General features: G+C 45.1%; 1 protein-coding gene across 1 annotated transcript in view; it reads left to right on the forward strand.

Annotated features, from left to right (window-relative positions):
• Positions 1 to 15737: 15737 nt before the first annotated feature.
• Positions 15738 to 22630, forward strand: part of GNAS (GNAS complex locus) — a 301279-nt gene continuing 294386 nt past the window's right edge. Inside the window, exon 1 of the mRNA XM_073582456.1 lies at positions 15738 to 16101. Within this exon, the coding sequence (XP_073438557.1) occupies positions 15876 to 16101 (226 nt within the window). The 5' untranslated portion in view covers positions 15738 to 15875. The remainder of the gene's footprint in view (positions 16102 to 22630) is intronic.

Consider the following 22630-nt stretch of genomic DNA (forward strand, 5'->3'; position numbering starts at 1 on the left):
CTCTTCAACAGAGATTTGTGAAATATGTTATGGATCTTGAACGTAACTGGAAGAGCCAATCGAAACAGGATTAAGAATTTCCAAAATCTTATAAGGACCAATAAATCTTGGCTTAAATTTAGGAGCTGCAACCTTCATAGGAATATTCTTAGACGACAACCAAACCATATCACCCACTTTAAACCGGGACCAATGGTCCTATGCCGGTTGGAAAATCGCTGGGACTTTTCCTGAGAGAGTGACAACTTATCCACCACTTGGTCCCATATCTGCTGCATTCTCTCAACCACAGTGTCCACACCTGGGCAGGACGAAGATTCTACTTGCCCTGAAGAGAATCGAGGATGAAACCCAAAATTACAGAAAAAGGGTGACAAAGTGGCAGAGCTAGGTCTATTGTTCAGTGCGAATTCGGCCAAGGGCAAAAATGAGACCCAATCATCCTGATCGGCAGATATAAAACATCTCAAATAAGACTCCAAGGTCTGGTTTGTTCGCTCAGTCTGTCCATTGGTCTGGGGATGAAACGCGGAGGAGAAGGATAACTGAATTCCCAGATTGGAACAAAAGGCTTTCCAGAATCTGGAAACAAACTGGACTCCTCTGTCGGACACAATGTTCTCAGGAATCCCATGTAACCAAACCACCTGTTGTAAAAACAAGGGCACCAACTCAGCGGAAGATGGCAACTTTGGGAGTGGTACAAGATGGACCAGCTTCGAAAATCTATCACAAATCACCCAGATAAGTCATTCTCTGAGAGACAGGAAGATCAGAAATAAAATCCATAGAGATATGGGTCCATGGCCTCTTGGGCACCGGCAAGGGCATCAGCAACCCACTAGAACGAGAACAGGGTTTAGACTGAGAACAAGTCCCACAGGACTGTACAAAATTCCTGACGTCACGAGATAAGGCAGGCCACCAAAAGGACCAACTCACCAAATCTCTGGTACCAAAAATACCTGGATGACCAGCCAGTGCGGAGCAATGAATTTCAGACATCACTCTCTTTCTCCACTGGTCAGGAACATACAATTTTCCCATAGGGCAACGCTCAGGTTTATCCTCCTGAAATTCCTCCAAGGCGCGTCTCAAATCGGGTGAAATGGCAGAAAGAACTACCCCCTCACCTAGGTTAGTAGTAGGCTCAGTCACACTAAGAGAATCGGCAAAGTAACTCCTAGAAAGGGCATCTTCCTTAACATTCTTAGTGCCCGGAAGAAAAGAGACCACAAAATTAAAACGCGTGAAAAACAAGGCCCATCTAGCCTATCTAGGATTCAAGCATTTGGCCGACTCCAAATAAATCAAATTCTTGTGATCGGTGAGGAGGACCACAACTTGATGTCTAGCTCCCTCCAACCAATGTCTCCACTCCTCAAATGCCCACTTCATGGCCAACAATTCCCGATTCCCCACGTCATAGTTGCGTTCAGATGGGGAGAACTTTCAAGAAAAGAAGGCACAGGGAGTCATCTTAGAAATCACAGGGTCTTTTTGGGACAAAACAGCTCCTGCACCAATCTCAGAAGCATCTACCTCCACCTGAAATGGAAGTGAGACATCAGGTTGCCGTAAAACTGGAGCTGAAGTAAATCTCTGCTTAAGCTCCTGAAGTGCTGAGATAGCCTCAGGAGACCAGTTCAGCACATCAGCGCCCTTCTTGGTCAGATCAGTCAGTGGTTTGACAATACCAAAAAATTACCTATAAATTTACGATAGAAATTAGCAAAACCCAAAAACTTCTGGAGGGCCTTCAAAGAAGTAGGCTGAACCCAATCATAAATGGCCTGTACCTTGGTCGGGTCCATTTCAATAGTCGATGGAGAGAAGATAAATCCCAAAAATGAAATCCTCTGTACACCAAAGAGGCATTTCGATCCCTTAACAAACAGGGAATTCTCCCTCAAAATCCGGAACACAGTCCAGACGTGTTCCACATGAGAATCCCAATCACTAGAAAAGATCAAAATATCATCCAGATAGATGATCAAAAACGTATCCACAAAGTCACGGAAAATATCGTTCATAAAGGACTGGAAGACAGAAGGGGCATTAGTGAGCCCAAAAGGCATCACCAGGTACTCAAAATGTCACTCCGGAGTATTAAACGCCGTCTTGCATTCATCCCCGTGCTTGATGCGAATAAGATTATACGCCCCCCTGAGGTCAAGCGTAGTAAACCAGCAGGCACTCTTAACTCTGGAGAATAAATTAGACATCAGAGGTAACGGGTACTGATATTTAACCGTCATCTTGTTAAGGGAAAGATAATCAATACACGGTCTTAATGAACCATCTTTCTTGGCCACAAAAAAACCAGCACCTAAAGGTGACGAGGATGGTCTAATATGACCCTTCTCCAATGACTCCTTAATATAGGATCGCATAGCATCATGTTCAGGTACTGATAAGTTGAAAAGCCGACCCTTGGGAAATTTACACCCAGGCATCAACTCAATTGCACAGTCATAACTCCTATGAGGAGGCAAAGACGCAGACTTGCTCTCTCTAAATACATCAGAAAAATCGGCTAATCAGGAATATCATGAGACTGAGAAGAGGTGAAGAAAACAGGAGCGTCCCTAAGAACACAATGACAACCCCAACTCACCACAGACCCAGATTTCCAATCCAAAACTGGATTATGAGTTTGCAACCAAGGAAAACCCAGAACAATAGTATCATGCAAATTATGCAGCACCAGAAATTTACAACTTTCTTGGTGGTCTGGGGCAACCCGCATCGTCACCTGGGTCCAAAACTGAGGTTTATTCTCCGCCAAAGGAGTAGCATCAATACCCCTCAAAGGAATAGGCGTCCGCAGAACCGTCATGGAAAAACCACAACGTTTAGCAAAGTCCAAATCCATCAGATTCAATGCTGCTCCTAAATCCACAAAATCCTTTGTAGAAAATGTGGATAAGGAGCAGATCAGAGTAACTGCCAAAAGAAACTTAGGTTGCATACTGCCCACAGCAAATGTGTGTGCAAAACGTTTCTCTCGTTTTGGACAGACAGAAATAGTATGAGAGACGTCTCCACAGAAAAAACACAGCTCATTACGCCTTCTAAACTCCTGACGTTGCGCCCTAGACAAAACTCTATCACATTGCATAGGTTCAGACATTTGTCCAAAAGGTCGCAGTGCCTCTCGTGTAGTTTTGCGTTCACGTTAACGCCGATCAATTTGAATGGCTAATGACATAGAATCGTCAAGACCAGAGGGAACAGGAAATCCCACCATAGTATCTTTTACGGTTTCTGACAAACCCTTCCGAAAAAGAGCTGCCAAGGCACTATCATTCCATGTAGTAAGGACCACCCACTTTTGGGAATTTTGACAGTATAACTCTGCAAAATCCTGACCCTGGTTCAATGCCAATAGGGCTTTCTCAGCTTGATCAATACCATTAGGTTCATCATACAACAACCCCTCGGCTTGAAAAAATGCATCCACATTAGTCAGAATAGGATCTTCAGGTGTCAAAGAAAACGCCCAATCCTGGGGATCGCCGCGCAGCAAAGAGATGACAATTTTAACGATGCGCAGAGCTCCCAGATGAATTAGGCTTCAAGGCAAGAAATAATTTACAATTATTCTTAAAATTCAAAAAGACCGATCCCCAAAAAACACATCAGGAGTAGGGATCTTTGGTTCAGCAGCATGTGAATGAGCGAGATAGGCGGAAATTCCCCACACTTCAGCTGTAAGCTGCTCCACACGATCAGACAATTGCTTAATCTCTGTTAAGAAAAAAAAATCCTCCTACGGCCCCAGAGACAAAGAGGAAAAAATATACATTTAAAAAAAAAAATTTGACACTTTTTTTTTTTTTTTTTTTACACTTCTTTCCTGCTTTTGAGTACCCTTGAATCTGCGGTATGGCTGGTGATTCTGTTATGAATGGGTCACCGAAGAGAAAAAAAAAAACAAAACAAGCTAAGCCACAGAAAACCAAAGAAGTTGGTAAATGCAGATTGCAGATCCCTGATCTTACTACACAACTAGCAGTAGCCGTGGAGCGTGCCTACGATGTTCCTAGACGCCTCATCACAGCCAGAGGACTACATAAGCCTAAAGCAAGAAAAGGGAAAACTAACTGCGCCAGAGCAGACCCCAAAGGAATAGACAGCCCCCACACATGTATTGACGGTGAAACAAGATGAAAACACAAACACAGGCAGGAAAATAGGCTGAGCAAATGATGGGGCCCAAACTAACTAGAAAGGAAAGGAAAGACACTGCCTGCAATCTGCCCAAAACCCTACAAAATAATGTCCAACACTTTTGATAACAAAATTATTCCTGAAGTCACTAGATTTCTCCCACTATATCAGCACTCTGAAATATTCTGAGACAGAGCAAAAAGAGACCGAACTAGTAAGGGACAAAAAGCCAACTGGCAAAATACTGATAAATAAGAGTGGAAATTCAGCTCAGCCCCCAGCCGGGGCTGGCAGACCACACAAAAAACTGAATAGACCAGCAAAATCAAGTGTGAACATTAGCAGAAAAACTTCGCTTTAGATGACTGGAACAGAGCTGAGAACCAAGACCTGACAAGCCAGAAGGAATCACCAGCACCAGAATAGGGCGTCGGCTGTCTTAAATCCAGTCTGAGATTCCTGAGGTCCAATCGTCATCCTCCTTATCAGGTGGCAGATCTCCACTGATTAAATCAGCCTCACTACCTCCTGTTACCACCAGAGGGAGCCTGGAAGGAGAACCTACAACTGGTAGACCAGAAAATGAACTCACAACAGTACCCCCCTTGAGGAGGGGTCACCGATCCCTCATCCATGCCACCAGGCCGATCAGGATGGGCCCGGTGAAAAGCACGAACCAATCTATTGGCATGAATATCAGAGGCAGAGACCCAAGATTTATTCTCCTGGCCATAATCCTTCCATTTGACCAAATACTGGAGTCTCCGTCTAACCAAACGAGAATCCAATATTTTCTCTACCTCATATTCCACATTGCCTTCAACCAACACAGGGTCAGGAGTTGCTGCCATAGGAACCACTGGCTCAACAAACCTCTTCAACAGAGATTTGTGAAATACGTTATGGATCTTGAACGTAATTGGAAGAGCCAATCGAAAAGAAACATGATTAAGAATCTCCAAAATCTTATAAGGTCCAATAAATCTTGGCTTAAATTTTGGAGATGCAACCTTCATAGGAATATTCTTAGACGACAACCAAACCATATCAACCACTTTAAACCGGGGACCAATGGTCCTATGCCGGTTGGAAAATCGCTGGGCCCTTTCCTGAGAGAGTGACAACTTATCCACCACTTGGTGCCATATCTGCTGCATTCTCTCAACCACAGTGTCCACACCTGGGCAGGACGAAGATTCCACTTGCCCTGAAGAGAATCGAGGATGAAACCCAAAATTACAGAAAAAGGGTGACATCAAAGTGGCAGAACTACCTCTATTGTTCAGTCAGTGCGAATTCGGCCAAGGGCAAAAATGAGACCCAATCATCCTGATCAGCAGATATAAAACATCTTAAATAAGACTCCAAGGTCTGGTTTGTTCTCTCAGTCTGTCCATTGGTCTGGGGATGAAACGCGGAGGAGAAGGATAACTGAATTCCCAGATTGGAACAAAAGGCTTTCCAGAATCTGGAAACAAACTGGACTCCTCTGTCGGACACAATGTTCTCAGGAATCCCATGTAACCAAACCACCTGTTGTAAAAACAAGGGTACCAACTCAGCGGAAGATGGCAACTTTGGGAGTGGTACAAGATGGACCATCTTCGAAAATCTATCACAAATCACCCAGACAACAGTCATCCTCTGAGAGACAGGAAGATCAGAAATAAAATCCATTGAGATATGGGTCCATGGCCTCTTGGGCACCGGCAGGGGCATCAGCAACCCACTAGAACGAGAACAGGGTTTAGACCGAGAACAAGTCCCACAGGACTGTACAAAATTCCTGACATCACGAGATAAGGCGGGCCACCAAAAAGACTGACTCACCAAATCTCTGGTACCAAAAATACCTGGAAGACCAGCCAATGCGGAGCAATGAATTTCAGACATCACTCTCTTTCTCCACTGGTCAGGAACATACAATTTTCCCATAGGGCAACGCTCAGGTTTATCCTCCTGAAATTCCTCCAGGGCGCGTCTCAAATCGGGCGAAATGGCAGAAAGAACTACCCCCTCACCTAGGATGGTAGTAGGCTTGGTCACACTAAGAGAATCGGAAAAGAAACTCCTAGAAAGGGCGTCTGCCTTAACATTCTTAGTGCCTGGAAGAAAAGAGACCACAAAATTAAAACGCATGAAAAACAAGGCCCATCTAGTCTGTCTAGGATTCAAGCGTTTGTCCGACTCCAGATAAATCAAATTATTGTGATCGGTGAGGACCACAACTTGATGTCTAGCTCCCTCCAACCAATGTCTCCACTCCTCAAATGCCCATTTCATGGCCAACAATTCCCGATTCCCCACGTCATAGTTGCGTTCAGATGGGGAGAACTTTCAAGAAAAGAAGGCACAGGGAGTCATCTTAGAAGTCACAGGGTCTTTTTGGGACAAAACAGCTCCTGCACCAATCTCAGAAGCATCTACCTCCACCTGAAATGGAAGTGAGACATCAGGTTGCCGTAAAACTGGAGCTGAAGTAAATCTCTGCTTAAGCTCCTGAAGTGCTGAGATAGCCTCAGGAGACCAGTTCAGCACATCAGCGCCCTTCTTGGTCAGATCAGTCAGTGGTTTGACAATACCAAAAAATTACCTATAAATTTACGATAGAAATTAGCAAAACCCAAAAACTTCTGGAGGGCCTTCAAAGAAGTAGGCTGAACCCAATCATAAATGGCCTGTACCTTGGTCGGGTCCATTTCAATAGTCGATGGAGATAAGATAAATCCCAAAAATGAAATCCTCTGTACACCAAAGAGGCATTTCGATCCCTTAACAAACAGGGAATTCTCCCTCAAAATCCGGAACACAGTCCGGACGTGTTCCACATGAGAATCCCAATCACTAGAAAAGATCAAAATATCATCCAGATAGATGATCAAAAACGTATCCACAAAGTCACGGAAAATATCGTTCATAAAGGACTGGAAGACAGAAGGGGCATTAGTGAGCCCAAAAGGCATCACCAGGTACTCAAAATGTCACTCCGGAGTATTAAACGCCGTCTTGCATTCATCCCCGTGCTTGATGCGAATAAGATTATACGCCCCCCTGAGGTCAAGCGTAGTAAACCAGCAGGCACTCTTAACTCTGGAGAATAAATTAGACATCAGAGGTAACGGGTACTGATATTTAACCGTCATCTTGTTAAGGGAAAGATAATCAATACACGGTCTTAATGAACCATCTTTCTTGGCCACAAAAAAACCAGCACCTAAAGGTGACGAGGATGGTCTAATATGACCCTTCTCCAATGACTCCTTAATATAGGATCGCATAGCATCATGTTCAGGTACTGATAAGTTGAAAAGCCGACCCTTGGGAAATTTACACCCAGGCATCAACTCAATTGCACAGTCATAACTCCTATGAGAAGGCAAAGACGCAGACTTGCTCTCACTAAATACATCAGAAAAATCGGCTAGATAATCAGGAATATCATGAGACTGAGGAGAGGTGAAGAAAATAGGAGCGTCCCTAAGAACACACTGACAACCCCAACTCACCACAGACCCAGATTTCCAATCCAAAACTGGATTATGAGTTTGCAACCAAGGAAAACCCAGAACAATAGTATCATGCAAATTATGCAGCACCAGAAATTTACAACTTTCTTGGTGGTCTGGGGCAACCCGCATCGTCACCTGGGTCCAAAACTGAGGTTTATTCTCCGCCAAAGGAGTAGCATCAATACCCCTCAAAGGAATAGGCGTCCGCAGAACCGTCATGGAAAAACCACAACGTTTAGCAAAGTCCAAATCCATCAGATTCAATGCTGCTCCTGAATCCACAAAATCCTTTGTGGAAAATGTGGATAAGGAGCAGATCAGAGAAACTTAGGTTGCATACTGCCCACAGCAAATGTGTGTGCAAAACGTTTCTCTCATTTTGGACAGACAGAAATAGTATGAGAGACGTCTCCACAGAAAAAACACAGCTTATTACGCCTTCTAAACTCCTGACGTTGCGCCCTAGACAAAACTCTATCACATTGCATAGGTTCAGACATTTTTCCAAAAGGTCGCAGTGACTCTCGTGTAGTTTTGCGTTCACGTTAACGCCGATCAATTTGAATGGCTAATGACATAGAATCGTCAAGACCAGAGGGAACAGGAAATCCCACCATAGTATCTTTTACGGTTTCTGACAAACCCTTCCGAAAAAGAGCTGCCAAGGCACTATCATTCCATTTAGTAAGGACCACCCACTTTTGGAATTTTTGACAGTATAACTCTGCAAAATCCTGACCCTGGTTCAATGCCAATAGGGCTTTCTCAGCTTGATCAATACCATTAGGTTCATCATACAACAACCCCTCGGCTTGAAAAAATGCATCCACATTAGTCAGAATAGGATCTTCAGGTGTCAAAGAAAACGCCCAATCCTGGGGATCGCCGCGCAGCAAAGAGATGACAATTTTAACGATGCGCAGAGCTCCCAGATGAATTAGGCTTCAAGGCAAGAAATAATTTACAATTATTCTTAAAATTCAAAAAGACCGATCCCCAAAAAACACATCAGGAGTAGGGATCTTTGGTTCAGCAGCATGTGAATGAGCGAGATAGGCGGAAATTCCCCACACTTCAGCAGTAAGCTGCTCCACACGATCAGACAATTGCTTAATCTCCGTTAAGAAAAAAAAAAAATCCTCCTACGGCCCCAGAGGAAAAAATATACATTTAAAAAAAAAAAAAATTTGATATTTTTTTTTTTTTTTTTTTACACTTCTTTCCTGCTTTTGAGTACCCTTGAATCTGCGGTATGGCTGGTGATTCTGTTATGAATGGGTCACCGAGGAGAAAAAAAAAAAAAAAACAAGCTAAGCCACAGAAAACCAGAGAAGTTGGTAAATGCAGATTGCAGATCCCTGATCTTACCACACAACTAGCAGTAGCCGTGGAGCGTGCCTACGATGTTCCTAGACGCCTCGTCACAGCCAGAGGACTACATAAGCCTAAAGCAAGAAAAGGGAAAACTAACTGCGCCAGAGCAGACCCCAAAGGAATAGACAGCCCCCACACATGTATTGACGGTGAAACAAGATGAAAACACAAACACAGGCAGGAAAATAGGCTGAGCAAATGATGGGGCCCAAACTAACTAGAAAGGAAAGGAAAGGCACTGTCTGCAATCTGCCCAAAACCCTACAAAATAATGTCCAACACTTTTGATAACAAAATTATTCCTGAAGTCACTAGATTTCTCCCACTATATCAGCACTCTAAAATATTCTGAGACAGAGCAAAAAGAGACCGAACTAGTAAGGGACAAAAAGCCAACTGGCAAAATACTGATAAATAAGAGTGGAAATTCAGCTCAGCCCCCAGCCGGGGCTGGCAGACCACACAAAAAACTGAATAGACCAGCAAAATCAAGTGTGAACATTAGCAGAAAAACTTCGCTTTAGATGGCTGGAACAGAGCTGAAAACCAAGAGTTGACAAGCCAGAAGGAATCACCAGCAACTGAATAGGGCGTCTGCTGTCTTAAATCCAATCTGAGAATCCCGAGATCAATCATCATCCCCATCCTCAGGTGGCAGATCTCCACCGATCAAACCAGCCGCACCACCTCCCGACACCACCAGAGGGAGTTCAGAAGGTGAACCCGAGAATGAACTCACAATACCATCCCTTCCTCAACCCTCAATCTACTAAACTACTTGTGCATGCCCTCATCATCTCCCGCCTCAACTACTGCAACATCCTTTTCTGTCTCCTCCCTGCTAACACCCTTGCACCTCTCTAGTCCATCCTCAACTCTGTCGCCTGACTAATTCATCTCTCTCCTCGCTACTCCTCCGCAAATCTCTTCACTGGCTCCCATTCCCTCAGCGTATCCAATTCAAATTACTAATACTGACCTACAAGGCCATCTACAACCTGTCTGCTCCATACATCTCTGAACTAATCTCCCGATACTTCCCCTCACATAATCTCTGGTCCTCCCAAGACCTCCTTCTCTCCTCCACACTTATTCGCTCCTCACCCAACCACCTCCAAGACCTCCCAAATAGCCCCCATCCTATGGAATTCCCTGCCCCAACACGTCCGGCTACCATCCACACTCGGATCCTTCAGACGGAACCTGAAAACCCACCTCTTCAGGATAGCCTACAGCCTGCAATGATCCCCGCTGCCTACTCACCACTACTGGAGCTACCACCTCATAATCACTGCTGCAACCCCCCCAACTTATTGTCTCCTTCCCCACCATCCTGTAGCATGTAAGCCCAAAAGGGCAGGGTCCTCTCTCCCCTCTACATCAGTCTGTCATTGTTAGTTTGTTTACTGTAAGTGATATCTGTAATTCATATGTAACCCCTTCTTATGTACAGCACCATGGAACCAATGGTGCTTTATAAATAAATAATAATAATAATAATATCTCTTAAATGTTGTGCTCTTGTCTCAGTAATTCTTTTGTAAACCTGCTCTGAAAGCTCGGAAACAGAATTCTTCTGGTTAGCCTTTAAAAGGTATCACCCCTAGAATACTTTTGTCATTTTTGGACATAAAAGTATTTAAACAGCTACATATAAAACAAAATGAACAACCCCAGTTACCCCTGCCCCCTTCTGGTCATACAACAATTACTTAAATATGCATATTTTACACAAGATACACACAATAGATAAATGTTTAGCATGAATTACAAAATTCACAAAGGAAAGATCATTAGGTATCACTTGATTCACTGGAGCAACATTAAATGGAATCTGTCACCTATTTTTTTTTTGCCTATAAGCTGCCGGCACTGCCATCAGGGGCTTATCTACAACATTACAGAATGCTGTAGATAAGCCCCCGATGTACCCTGAAAGAGAAGAAAAAGGAATTATACTCACCTGGGGGCGGTCTGGGTCCGGTTCCGGAGGGAGTCGCTGTCCGGTCCGGCGCATCCCATCTTGTAGCGATGACTTCCTTTTCTTTCCTGCCCGTCGCGGCTCCGGCGCACTGCTCTGCCCCGTTGAGGGACCCGAACCGCCTCCGGATGAGTATAATACAACTCCTTTTTCTTCTCTTTCAGAGTACATTGGGGGCTTATCTTCAGCATTCTTCACAGATTGGTGGCAACGGTGGGATGGAGACCATTGTGGGAGCCCTACTCCCAGACACTAAGTACTAACAGCAATAGCTTTGGCTGCTGGTGTCCTAAGATCAGCTCAGCACTAGATAGTCCGAGTGCAAGTACTGTAGAGGTGTGGGTGCCACTATGTCCGTGACCAAGGTCTGAAAAGACTGGCTGCAAGCACTCGAAGACTGACAAGAATGATGGCCGCGGAGCTAGCCCATAATGCGGAGACTGACTGTCCTGGTTCCGATGAAGGGGTGAAGCAGGGGGGGCCTGGACAGGCTCCCCAAGCGTCCCGCCGCCAGTGCACTACCCTGCCATAGGAGAACGCCCTCTTACTGCCCTTCTCCCCGGACAGCTCAGGTCAGAGGCCCTCTTTCAAGCTGCCCTGGCGGGTCTCGAGGTGGGGCGCGAGGAAGCCTCTGCAGCCCTCTTGAAAGCGGCAGAATGCCAAGCAGAGCAGGAGCCGGCAGAACACCAGGCAGAGCGAGAGGTGGCACAAGCAGAGCGGGAGCGCGAGGTGGTGGAATGCCGTGAAGCTGTAGAGTGACAGCATCAGCTGGAGTTGGCTCAGCAGGGTTTCCTACCGCTCACCACAGCACCTCTAGAACCCAAGACAGCCAAGGTCCGAGCTGAGGACTTCCCCTTGCTGGAGAAGGACGGATACCTGGATTCCTTTCTGCAGGTCTTTGAGCGGACCTGCCGACAGCACCATCTGGCCTCGGATCAGTGGGCCAAGTACATGAAACCCTGTTTGAGGGGTAAGTCTCTGGAAGTTTAGGGGAACTTACTTGCCGGGGTGGAACAGGACTATCAGAGCACCAAACAGGCCCTGAGCCAGCAGTTTAACCCCACACTGGAGTCTTACCGCAGGAAGTTCCGGAGCCTGCAAAAAGGCCCCAAGGACACGTGGGCTGACCACATGCAGGCCCTTATGAAAGCTGCAGAGCACTGGACCAAGGATCTGGAGCTCACCACCGGTCAGGAGATCCAGGAGGCATTTGTCACGGAGCAATTCTTGTGGAACTGCCCAGAGGACCTCCAGCAGTACCTCCATGACTGAAAACCACAGGGCGCCGCTGCTACAGTTGCCCTGGCAGATGACTATGCCAATAACTGGGCCCCTGAAGCCAAGCGGGCCGCCCACAGCACCTGGAGAGGGGGTAAGACTCATCCTGCCCATTTCCCCAGCCCCTAGAATGCAAGGGGCGCCCCCCTCTGCTTCCCTCTCCAAGCCAGGGGTAGCACCCAGGAGGTGTCACCTCTGCAACCAACCCAGACAGGGCCGTGTTTCCCCAGCGCCCCAAGGCCTCGGCCTCATCCCCAAAACCATCCCGTCATGTGTGTGGGTGGGGGTGGTGGGAGATCCCATTACAATTACCATCCCATCACCGTAAACCACCCCGCTACTATGGGACTGCGGGACACCGGCGCCGAGATGACCCTCATACGGCCTGAGATGGTGTCTCCCCAGAACTTGATACCTGGAAAAACCCTCGCCGTCTCCAGGACTGGAGACGTCGAACCGGCGCTGCCCGTCGCCAAGGTACATCTGGACTGGGGCGCCAGGAGAGGAATGAGGAAGGTGGGAGTGTCGGTGAATATTCCTATGAATGTTTTACTTGGGACAGATTTGGGGCAATACTTGCTTCAGACCACTCAGCCCCCTCCCTTGGCATGCATTCCCCAAGGCCATATAAAGCAATGCAATATTTTCCTTTAATTAAAAACTCCAGGAACAAGCACTTTGAAGCTTGGTGACCACCAATTAGCATCAGGGTGTGAACTCGTGTGCAGCTACAGCCAAACTGGATTTTTTTGTCTGACTCAAGCACATGGAAACATCGTGGCACAACAAGACACAACAAGGCTCTGAAGTATTGAATCTGGAAAATTACCTATATTAACAGAATGCAATATCTCTGAGAGTAGCCGAGCATACTATCGGAATCTGCATTCCTTCCTCCACATGACCATGCCTGGCAGCCACCTGTAGCACTCTGCGTTATTGAGTTACAAAGCATAGCTATCAGGAATTACATAAGGTAGGCATATTTAGTCTCTATGCGCAGATAAAATCCAGCCGAATCCAGTGGCACCACTGCCATTCCATTCAGAGCTTCGGATGAAAAGTTATGAGCCTCCACGGTTCTGGACAGAAAATCATACTCTCAGATATGGGAGGACAGAGGCTGCACAAGCCCAAGGGTGGGCGCAGATTGTGGGAGGGAGCAGATTAGGAGATATAAAGCAGCCACCATTTTGGACTTAGTTTTTCTACTGGCAGGAGGATCCATTAGCTGACGCAGCCAGGAAAACCACGTAACTAAGATTTGAACCTGTGATCCATCAGCGCCTCCCTGTGGTCACATGCTACACAACACGGTAATTGCCACCTATCTATACCCTATCCCTGTAGTACACTCTTGACTGCTTACTTGTATATTTATTTACCTGTATATTTCTAGTGCGCCTTTTCGGCGATTAAATATAAAGTTAATCTTGGGCTGCTCTTTATCTCAATGCACGAATCCCCACATCCACACACTCGGTTGGTTATATTATACGCTACCCAGGTTGGTTTCTGACCTGATATAAGCCTGTTGTCGGACCAAACTGTTAGTGAGGAACTCTGGCAGTGACGGCAGGGAGGTGTCATGATCCAGGACGGGGTTTCGCTTTGGCCCGTCCTGATCAGTCTGGGGGTTAATTGTTCCGCCTCTCTCTGGCAGAGGGCGGCTATTTAATGCTCACTGGACCTAGGTCCGGTGTCAGTTATACTCCTGCCCTCGGCTGAGTTAGTTGACCTTGTGCATACGTGTGCCTTGTGCCTGATATCTTGCTTGCTTGTTTGGTTTTGATCCAGTTCTGTCCCAGTTACGAGTTCTGCCAGCCTCTCTTGTACTGCGCTATGTCTCATGTATGACACTCTGCTTGTGACCCGACTTCTCTCTGTTCATCCCCTTGGTACCACATCGCCCTCTTGTGCATGACCTTTGGCTTTGTCTGACTACCCGTCTGTTTGTCCCTCCTGTGCCTCGTTTGCCTGACTCTGAGTTGTTGTATGGTGTCCTGTCATATCTGAAAGCAGGACGCTAAGCCCCGCCCCCTTGCAGTCACCTGACCATAGGTCCTGTGCCAGCTTGCTAACTTCAGTGTCCACAGGTCCTGTGCCTCTTTACTTTCCGGCGCTGACTGGACCCTGACACTAATAGTTTGAAGCACGCATTGTCACCTCTGCTGCCCTGCTCCACAGGTATCTTTTAGCACTGTTTCTGTACTCAGGACACGCGCACTGGCTCTGTGAGCGAGTGAAGTGCGGTGTCTCTGACAGGAGGTTTGTAAATATCCCCAGCATGGACTGGTGATATATATTCCCCCTCACTGGGAGCACCTCAATAACTCATACCTACTGTATAAGGGAAGCCTTTCTGGTGACTATTTGCCCTCGGTGCAGTTCCCTGACTGACCTGGGGCAAGTGGTGGTGCCAGAGAGCTGATCCCTGCTGGGTCCTTCTCTCCCCTCCCCCGAGGTGAGCGAAGTCGACACCCCCTTCCCCTGTGCGATCCATCACAACATGTTTCTATTATACTTTTCATCTGATTCTTCCACTCCTGGTTTTGGCTTACAAATACGGAGGTAAAATACTGACCAAATACTCAATGTGCGCACGTGACCTAAGGAAAATACCGCTTTGCACATCTATATCGGTTGCATTACTACTTGTGTTCCATGCATGATGCAATTGAAGGTATTGATAAAACATTTTATGCTGCAAGCCAAATTTCATCCCGAAGTTGGTGAAAATTCTTAAACACCCCATTCACCAACACCTGGGACAGAAGATGAATACCTACCAACTCCTATGGCGAGAAGCCCTCCATTCTGAGGAACTCTTGGAGCTTTGGATAACGCTAAAGTGGAGTACATTTAGTGAAAACAACATCGCTTTAATATTTTTCTAGCCATGGGTCGCTTTTTCAGGCAGATACATGCAGAATTCTCCTGAAAAAGGCACTGTGTGCACATGCCTCTGTTTCTGCTCCAAAAGCTCCTCCAAAACTCAGTGTGAACAAGACATACCTGAAAGAAAAGAAAATCATTCTGTAAGGGGGTTTATTATAGTTATTTTCTTCATTTCCATATTAGACAGCTCTGTTCAGATATTGTCGTAACTTTCTAAATTCTATACAAACTCCATGCAGGTGATGTGTTTGGTCGGAATTGAACCCAGAGTTTCCGCACATCGGCCATACTGTATTTCTCCTGAAGGATAAAACTTCCACTTTAGTCCGAGGACACCTGGATTCTCTTGCTGTGGCCCGAGTTTCTAAACATTACGGTAAGCAGGGTGCTCTCTAGTCACGTGGCCCTAAAGAGTATGTTCTCCTTAGCTTCTCAAACAAATTAACAGAGAGAGAGAGAAACAGGGAGGGAGTGAGAGGGACAGTGTGTCCGGGAGGCTAGGCTGGGAGGAGGACAACACAGGAATACAGTAAGAGTGAACACTTTACAGTGGGACGAGGAGAACTGCGTGTAGTGCCTACGGGGTGTACTCTGTTATTCGGAATATGTTGACTGTTGGATATTAAAACTTTTTATGAACGGTGTCCCTCAACTGCATCACTATGGGGATGTGCTCCAGCCTCAGGCCCAGGCTGTTAGGAGACCATGCACTGTCCTGTACTAGCGATTCTGGGTCTGGCGGTATCGATGATGGATGTACTAATGACACCGATTCTTCCAAACTGCGGAACCAACAGAAAGCGGATAAGAAAAGGAGCCGAATTATTGATGACATGCTAAAGGCGGAGAAGAGAGCTTACAAACAGATACACCGACTGCTGCTCCTGGGTGAGTTGACACTGACATATGTATAAACATGCGGCTTTAGTGGCGTACACCTGGGGAGACAGAAGAAAAAACCCAGCTGTAGTTTATGGGACAGGTGGCTTTTGTAGTCTTCGTAGTCTAGTTGTGAATATGATTCTCGACATTTTTTTTGTACTACTGCGTCCTTTTCACACATCATTTTCTACGATTTATCTCATAGCTCTCATGGAATACTATAAACATATATCTGTCATTCGGCGATTTATTAGGTTTTTCACTTTCAGGTTGGGTTATTCTATATAGTTATATTCAGTAAAAAAGTAAATGTCACTGGAAGGTTATTCTCATATTATGTTTTACCCTGTATTCGAAAACTCCATCAGGGATTCCCGTTTGAAGCCCCTAAAAACAGGATTCAAACGAAGCCATTCACTGTAATGAGGCAGATTTTAGTCGCTTTGTACTTGGACTTCTGTTCCGGCAAGGTCAGACATGAAAGCATGGTCTACCACACTTTTGCGTCCGCCTATGAAACATGGACTATGTCGAAACGGAGGCTAGAGCACAAAGTGACTCAGGTTGCCTCATTATAGTGAAAGGATCCTTTGGGAGTTCTACATGAATCCCATCTTTTGGGTCTTTCGAAGGAAGTCCTTGACGGACTCTCGAACACAAGGTAAAACTTGATTTCATCATAGCCTAAAGCAGCTTTCCATTAAATCTATACATTGGAGACTTTCTGCCATGCGGCTGTGTAACGAGTCAGTGAAAGTGTACTGAAAGTCTATTTGTGTCTGATCGTTAATGGGCAGCCCTAGGTAACCACAAGTCCCAGAAACCTAAACAGCCTCGTCTTTCACAGAAACTCAGAAAAGAAAAAAAAAAAATAGTTTGTACTGAACATGTCATAGGTTCACTCATTGGCATAGGAAATGTATAACTCATTAATTTATGCCTTTGTTGTATGTAGCGTGATATGATCTTATAAATTACAAGCTGTGTGACTAAAGAATGTCAGATAATGAGCTCTGATTATATCAACTGGAACCACGGAGAGATTATTATTGCTAACCATAATTATCCTAATATATACCTGCCCGTACAACGCTGCGTTGTCTGGATCGTAGGAGAAAAAGCGACTTCTACTGACAGGTGGGCCTTACCAAGCTTTTTACATTCAACACTAGAGATTTGGAATAAATCAAATTTTCTACCCCAAAAATTCAGATTATTCAAAATTGAAAATTTTTGCAAATCAATTTGCTTAATACATTTCCGCCACTACGGCTCTTCTCCCAATCCTATGTTCGCTCCTTCTGGTCTTCTGGCACGAAATACTAGGACTCATAGACTTCGTTAACATCAGGGAGGTCCGTGGAGCATGCTGGTCAGCTCATTCACTTTACTATGTTTTGGGGTCTGAAGAGATCTAAAAACACACTAAATGTCTTTGAAAAGAAAATCTTGCTACTTTCGAATCATCACCACCAAGAAAGACAAATTCTATTGGTAATTAATAACTTGAGTTTATGTGGTCTGTGATCATTCACCCTTCAGTGTTCGGAAGACGCACGTATCACTTTATTGCTCCACTTGCTACAGATAGTAGGTAGGAGCTGGCTGGCACACCTAGCTTACACTTTTCATACTTTCCAGTAAAAGCTCAAGTTAGAAAAATGAGTACAACACCCTTTCTGTATATGACGATGATCTATTACTACAGTGTATCACTTCCTTTTTTGCGGCAGCAGTGACGGTTTATAGCAGGACTGTATGGGTAAGAGCAATGGGCAGCCAATATGTCTGGCTCTTCTACTTGTAAAATGTATAGATCCAAGTATCGAATCAAAAATGTCACTTATGCAAATAAGTCTGCAAGTGCATAGGAGGTGTGTCAATACAGTCTGAGTACATGGAGACCACCTCCGCCCCCACCAAATGCACTAGCAGATTTCTACAAACCAGATATCATTTTCATTGTTGTAAAAGAATTTCTTATAGTTTTCATTTAAAGAATAACTTTCACTTGTCATACATTTTTTTTTTCAATCTGGTACAAATGCTGCTGTTTTCCTAAAACTGTCATTTTTTATTTTTGGCTCCTGTACCTCTCCATTCCTGAGATACGGCTTCCTCTTCCTTGTATTTTGATCTAATATTTTTTTTGCTAACTGGGAGAGGTAACTAAGGAGACTCCAAAAGAAGAGTTGAGGACCACGCCCAGTTGACTAACAAGACTAGATTCACATACAGGAATGAAGAGGCACAAGAAAAAAAAAAATACAATGCCAGACTGAGAACAGTGGCATTTACACCAGGTAAAAAGAAATAGATACTTAAAGGGAACCTGTCAGCAGTTTTGGCCGATATATGATATAGCATTCAATAATGTTGTATATAAGCCCCCAACCCAACCTGGAAGAACTGAAAAATAAGTTTTATTATACTCACCTGTGGGGCGGTCCGGTCCGATGGGTGTCGCTGGTCCTGGACTGGCACCTCCCATCTTCTTATGATCGCCACCCTCCTGCTTCTTGTGGATGACGCGACCCTGCATCATCCACACAGGCTCCCCGGCATAGCGCTCCTGCACAGGCGTACTTCTCTGCCGTGTTGAGGGCAGAGTAAAGTACTGCAGTGCGATGGCTCCGGGAAAGGTCAGAGAGGTCCGGCGTCTGCACTGCAGTACTTTACTCTGCCATTACACAGTACACAGCAGGGGCACATTTATAAGATTATCTCAGCACAGGAACATTTTTTTAACACATCCAATTGTAAAAATTATTAGTATTCCAAGACGTATTGATTAAAATTAACTTTAAAATTAATTTTATTTGTGGGAAAACCTGTTTTTATGGCAAGTGACAGGTGATTTTAAAAGGGAAACTGTCATTAGGTGTTTGCCACCTGTTCTGACAGCACCAGAGGAAGAGGAAGGGGAAGAGATGCTGTGATTCCAGTGATGTGTCACTTACTGGGCTGCTTGCTGGAGTTTTGCTTTATCAGCAGGAGATTATCACTAGGAAGACTAGTAAACCTGTTGCCAGGTAGTCCTCCATATTCATGATCTTAATATATCATATTTTGTCCAAATGTATAACTATACGTTTTGGCCATTTTTTTTTTTTTTATTAGTATTGACTATGATATTTGCAGTGTGCTTTTATAGTATTTCCATAGATCCTTTTATCCTGGTCAATAAAACGCAGCAGTGACAGTTGTGAGGGTTAGACATTATTTTTTTTCTGCACTTTGGATTCTGTAAAGCTGAACAATAAGAAGTGTGAAATGAATTAAAACTTCTGATATTGTTGGGGGAAGATTGTGATTGTAACACCATGTACCTCTATTTTACATTATATAATAAGATACAATACATATAGCACGCGACCTGTGGCTCGTTCAGGAGGCTGTATTAAACTGTCACTTCTGCTTATCGACAAGTGTATCAGGAAATTGCACTGTTTGTACTGTACAGCTACATACTTAGAGCCTGTTCACACAATTCACATGCTGCGCTGGTCTACACCCATTAAAGTCAGTGGACTAATTTTACGCGTGCACATTTTTTTTCATGGACCACAGCAAATTCTTGATTGACTGAATGGTGCCGCTAAATGCCACTTCTTCTTGGAGCGGCGTACTAGTGCAATGAGTTCCCTCCTGAGGGCCAGAAAACTGAATGAAAAGCAGCGACAGAGTGCAGCAGCCGAGAGCAAGTCGTTATCAGCTGCTGCGCTCCTTATAGTCATTGACCAAGACGCCTAAGCTCTCAGTGTAAGGCTAGTTTCACATTAGCGTTTACGGCCGCAGCGTCGGGCTGCGCACGGCCGCCGCTAAGCCCCGCCGGTAGCTTCGCCTACGGACGCATGACGCTGCATGCGTCCCCTATCTTTAGCACTGGGGACGCAGGCCGTGCGCAGTATGCCTTTGGCGGCACATGCGTCCTTTTGACGCTGCGCCAACCAGCGCCAAACGCAACAGGTTGCAATTTGGTGCTCTCAGCGCAGCGTCAAAAGGACGCATGCGCCGCCAAACGCATACTGCGCACAGCCTGCGTCCCCAGTGCTAAAGATAAGGGACGCAGGACGCATGCGAAAACTAGCCTAATGAAGTCAGCTCTTAAGCCCCTGTTACACACTGCGATATCGCTAGCAATATCGCTGTAAAGTCACCGATTTTGTGACGTCATAGCAATATTGCTAGCGATATTGCTGCATGTGATACTTACCTCCGACCGGCTCCCCCACTGGTTATCGCTGATCGCGCGAGAAGCTGCTGGACCATTTCTCGTCGTCAGCTTCCTGCTGGGCTTCCTGTGGCGCCGACGAGCGACGCGTGGAGCCGGGCGGGAGGACGCAGGATCGCCTGGTGTGACAGGTAAGTAGCGATCCCCATCCCCAGCGATGTCGCTGGTGAGATCTGCCTGTGTGGCAGCTCACTAGCGACCACCTAGCGATGCACCAGCGATCCTGACCGCGTCATATCACTAGTCGGGATCGCTGGTGCATCACTAGGATGTAACGGTACCCTTAATCTCTGCCTATTCAGAACACAACACCTGATGGCAAACTCATCTCGACTGCTGCACTCTGCACAGGCAGCAACCGAGATGCTGGAGGCTGGGAAGCTAATGAATTATGTGCATTGCGCTGCGCTGTCCCACAGGCTCTGCTTCTCCTCACACTTGTAATCTTGTAAAAGGGGTGTTAGGGACCTGGTGGGATAGCTGGTGCAAATTTAAAAGTGTGCCGTATAAGGGTAACTTCACACTGGGCGTTTTAGCTGCTTTTTTTTCTGCTGCTTTTTTTTCTGCAGCAAAACCTGATTTCTTGGTAGGAAAGCAGCTGCGGCAAAAACGCAGGTTTAGGTACGTTTTTTAGTGCTGTTTTTGTGTTTCTTTGTCCATGCTAATGTCCATGACTTTTCTCCAGAAATAACGCTGCAAATAATGATACCTGCATTTTCGCTGCGTTTTTGCAGCATTTTTTCAACACCTATTCAAGCCAATGGGTGAAAAACGCTGAAAGAAGTGACAAAATCTTGATGTCACAAAAAAAAAAAACAATGTGTTTGCATGAGATTCCTGAAATCTCATAGGCTTTGCTAGTACTGTAAAAAGCAGCTGAAAATTAGCATAAAAAAGAAGCAAAAAAATGCAGCGAAAACACCCACTGTGAACATACCCTAAGAAAAGAAGCACTAGCATAGTAAAGTTCAATTTACAGGTGCAATTTTTTTGCATGGACCACAGCAGATTTATGAAGGCGTCTAATTCACTGAATACTGTAGTGGCGGTAAATGCCGCTTCTTGTAGCAGCGTAATGGTGCAATGAATGCCCTCCTGGTGGCCAGTGAACAGAATGAAAAGCGGCATCTGGGTCACTGCTGACAGTTTTTATGCAGAGTGCAGCAGCCGACATGATTTTGTCATCAGCTGCTGCGCTCCGCATAGGCAGTGACCCAGATGACAAAGTTCTCAGTGTAATGAAGTCAGCTTTGTCATTCCTGTCTCTGCCTATTCAGTACACAGCAGCACATAGGAAACCCATCTCAACAGATGCGCTCTGCAAAGGCAGAAACTGAGATGAGAGAGCCGGTAAAGCTAATGAATCATGTGCATTGTGCTGTCCCATAGCTCCCTGCCTAGGGGAGAGTCACGGACCGGATGGGAAAGCTGTCTCAAATTTAAAAATGTGTGCCCTGTAGGGGAAACAATATAATACATTTTATTTTTTTTATATCAATTAGTTTTTTTAATCCTAACTAGGGATAGAGTTACAGTTATGGCTATGGTAATAAAAGTTACTTAAAATAACAACAACATGTAATAAATATTTTTTTAGAAATGTCTTATTTTTAAAATGTTATGTTGTATTTCAGGAAAAAAAAACAATAAAAAAAAACAGAAAAATCTAGAGGGACAGAGGGCAAACTATAATTATATCAGTATTTTCTTATAAAATACAATACATATTCTTAGGGAATAAGGTGTTTTACACTGGGCTGGTTGAAGGGAGCTAGAGTGGTAATGGTCCATGAGTTATTGAATGAAAAATACTTGCCTTGAGCAATAATTATTGATTAGTAAGTGCCACAAAATCATGTCCACAACAAAGACAAAGATAAAGTGGACAACCCCACTATTTCCTCCATTGGATCTCTCAAAGCTTGAGATATCTTTTTACACAACAGAACCAGAATGTAAAGGAGAATCCATTGTGGCCACTTTCTCTGTTCCCTTTACAAATCCGCTTAATATGGTCCCTTTTTATCTAAAATCAGACTATTTACAAGGGAATTCAAGTGGCGTAACTTGAAGTTCTTGAACCCCAATGTAAAAGCACCAACGGCACCCCCAATTATTGCAAGCCTTTAATAGTATTGGTCTTTTCATATAGGCCAAAGGGATTTTTGGGGCACCTTTGGCTCCAGGGCCCGGGTGCGATTGCAATCCCTGCATCTATTATAGTTACGCCCTGTAAGGACTCCATAATGGTCCTTACAGTGAAGTCTGAATAGATTACTTGTGCAATTTATTGAAGGAACA

This window comes from Dendrobates tinctorius, unplaced genomic scaffold, assembly GCF_039654945.1.
Source record: "Dendrobates tinctorius isolate UK_male_01 unplaced genomic scaffold, ASM3965494v1 ptg000071l, whole genome shotgun sequence".
NCBI classification, from domain to species: Eukaryota; Metazoa; Chordata; class Amphibia; order Anura; family Dendrobatidae; genus Dendrobates; species Dendrobates tinctorius.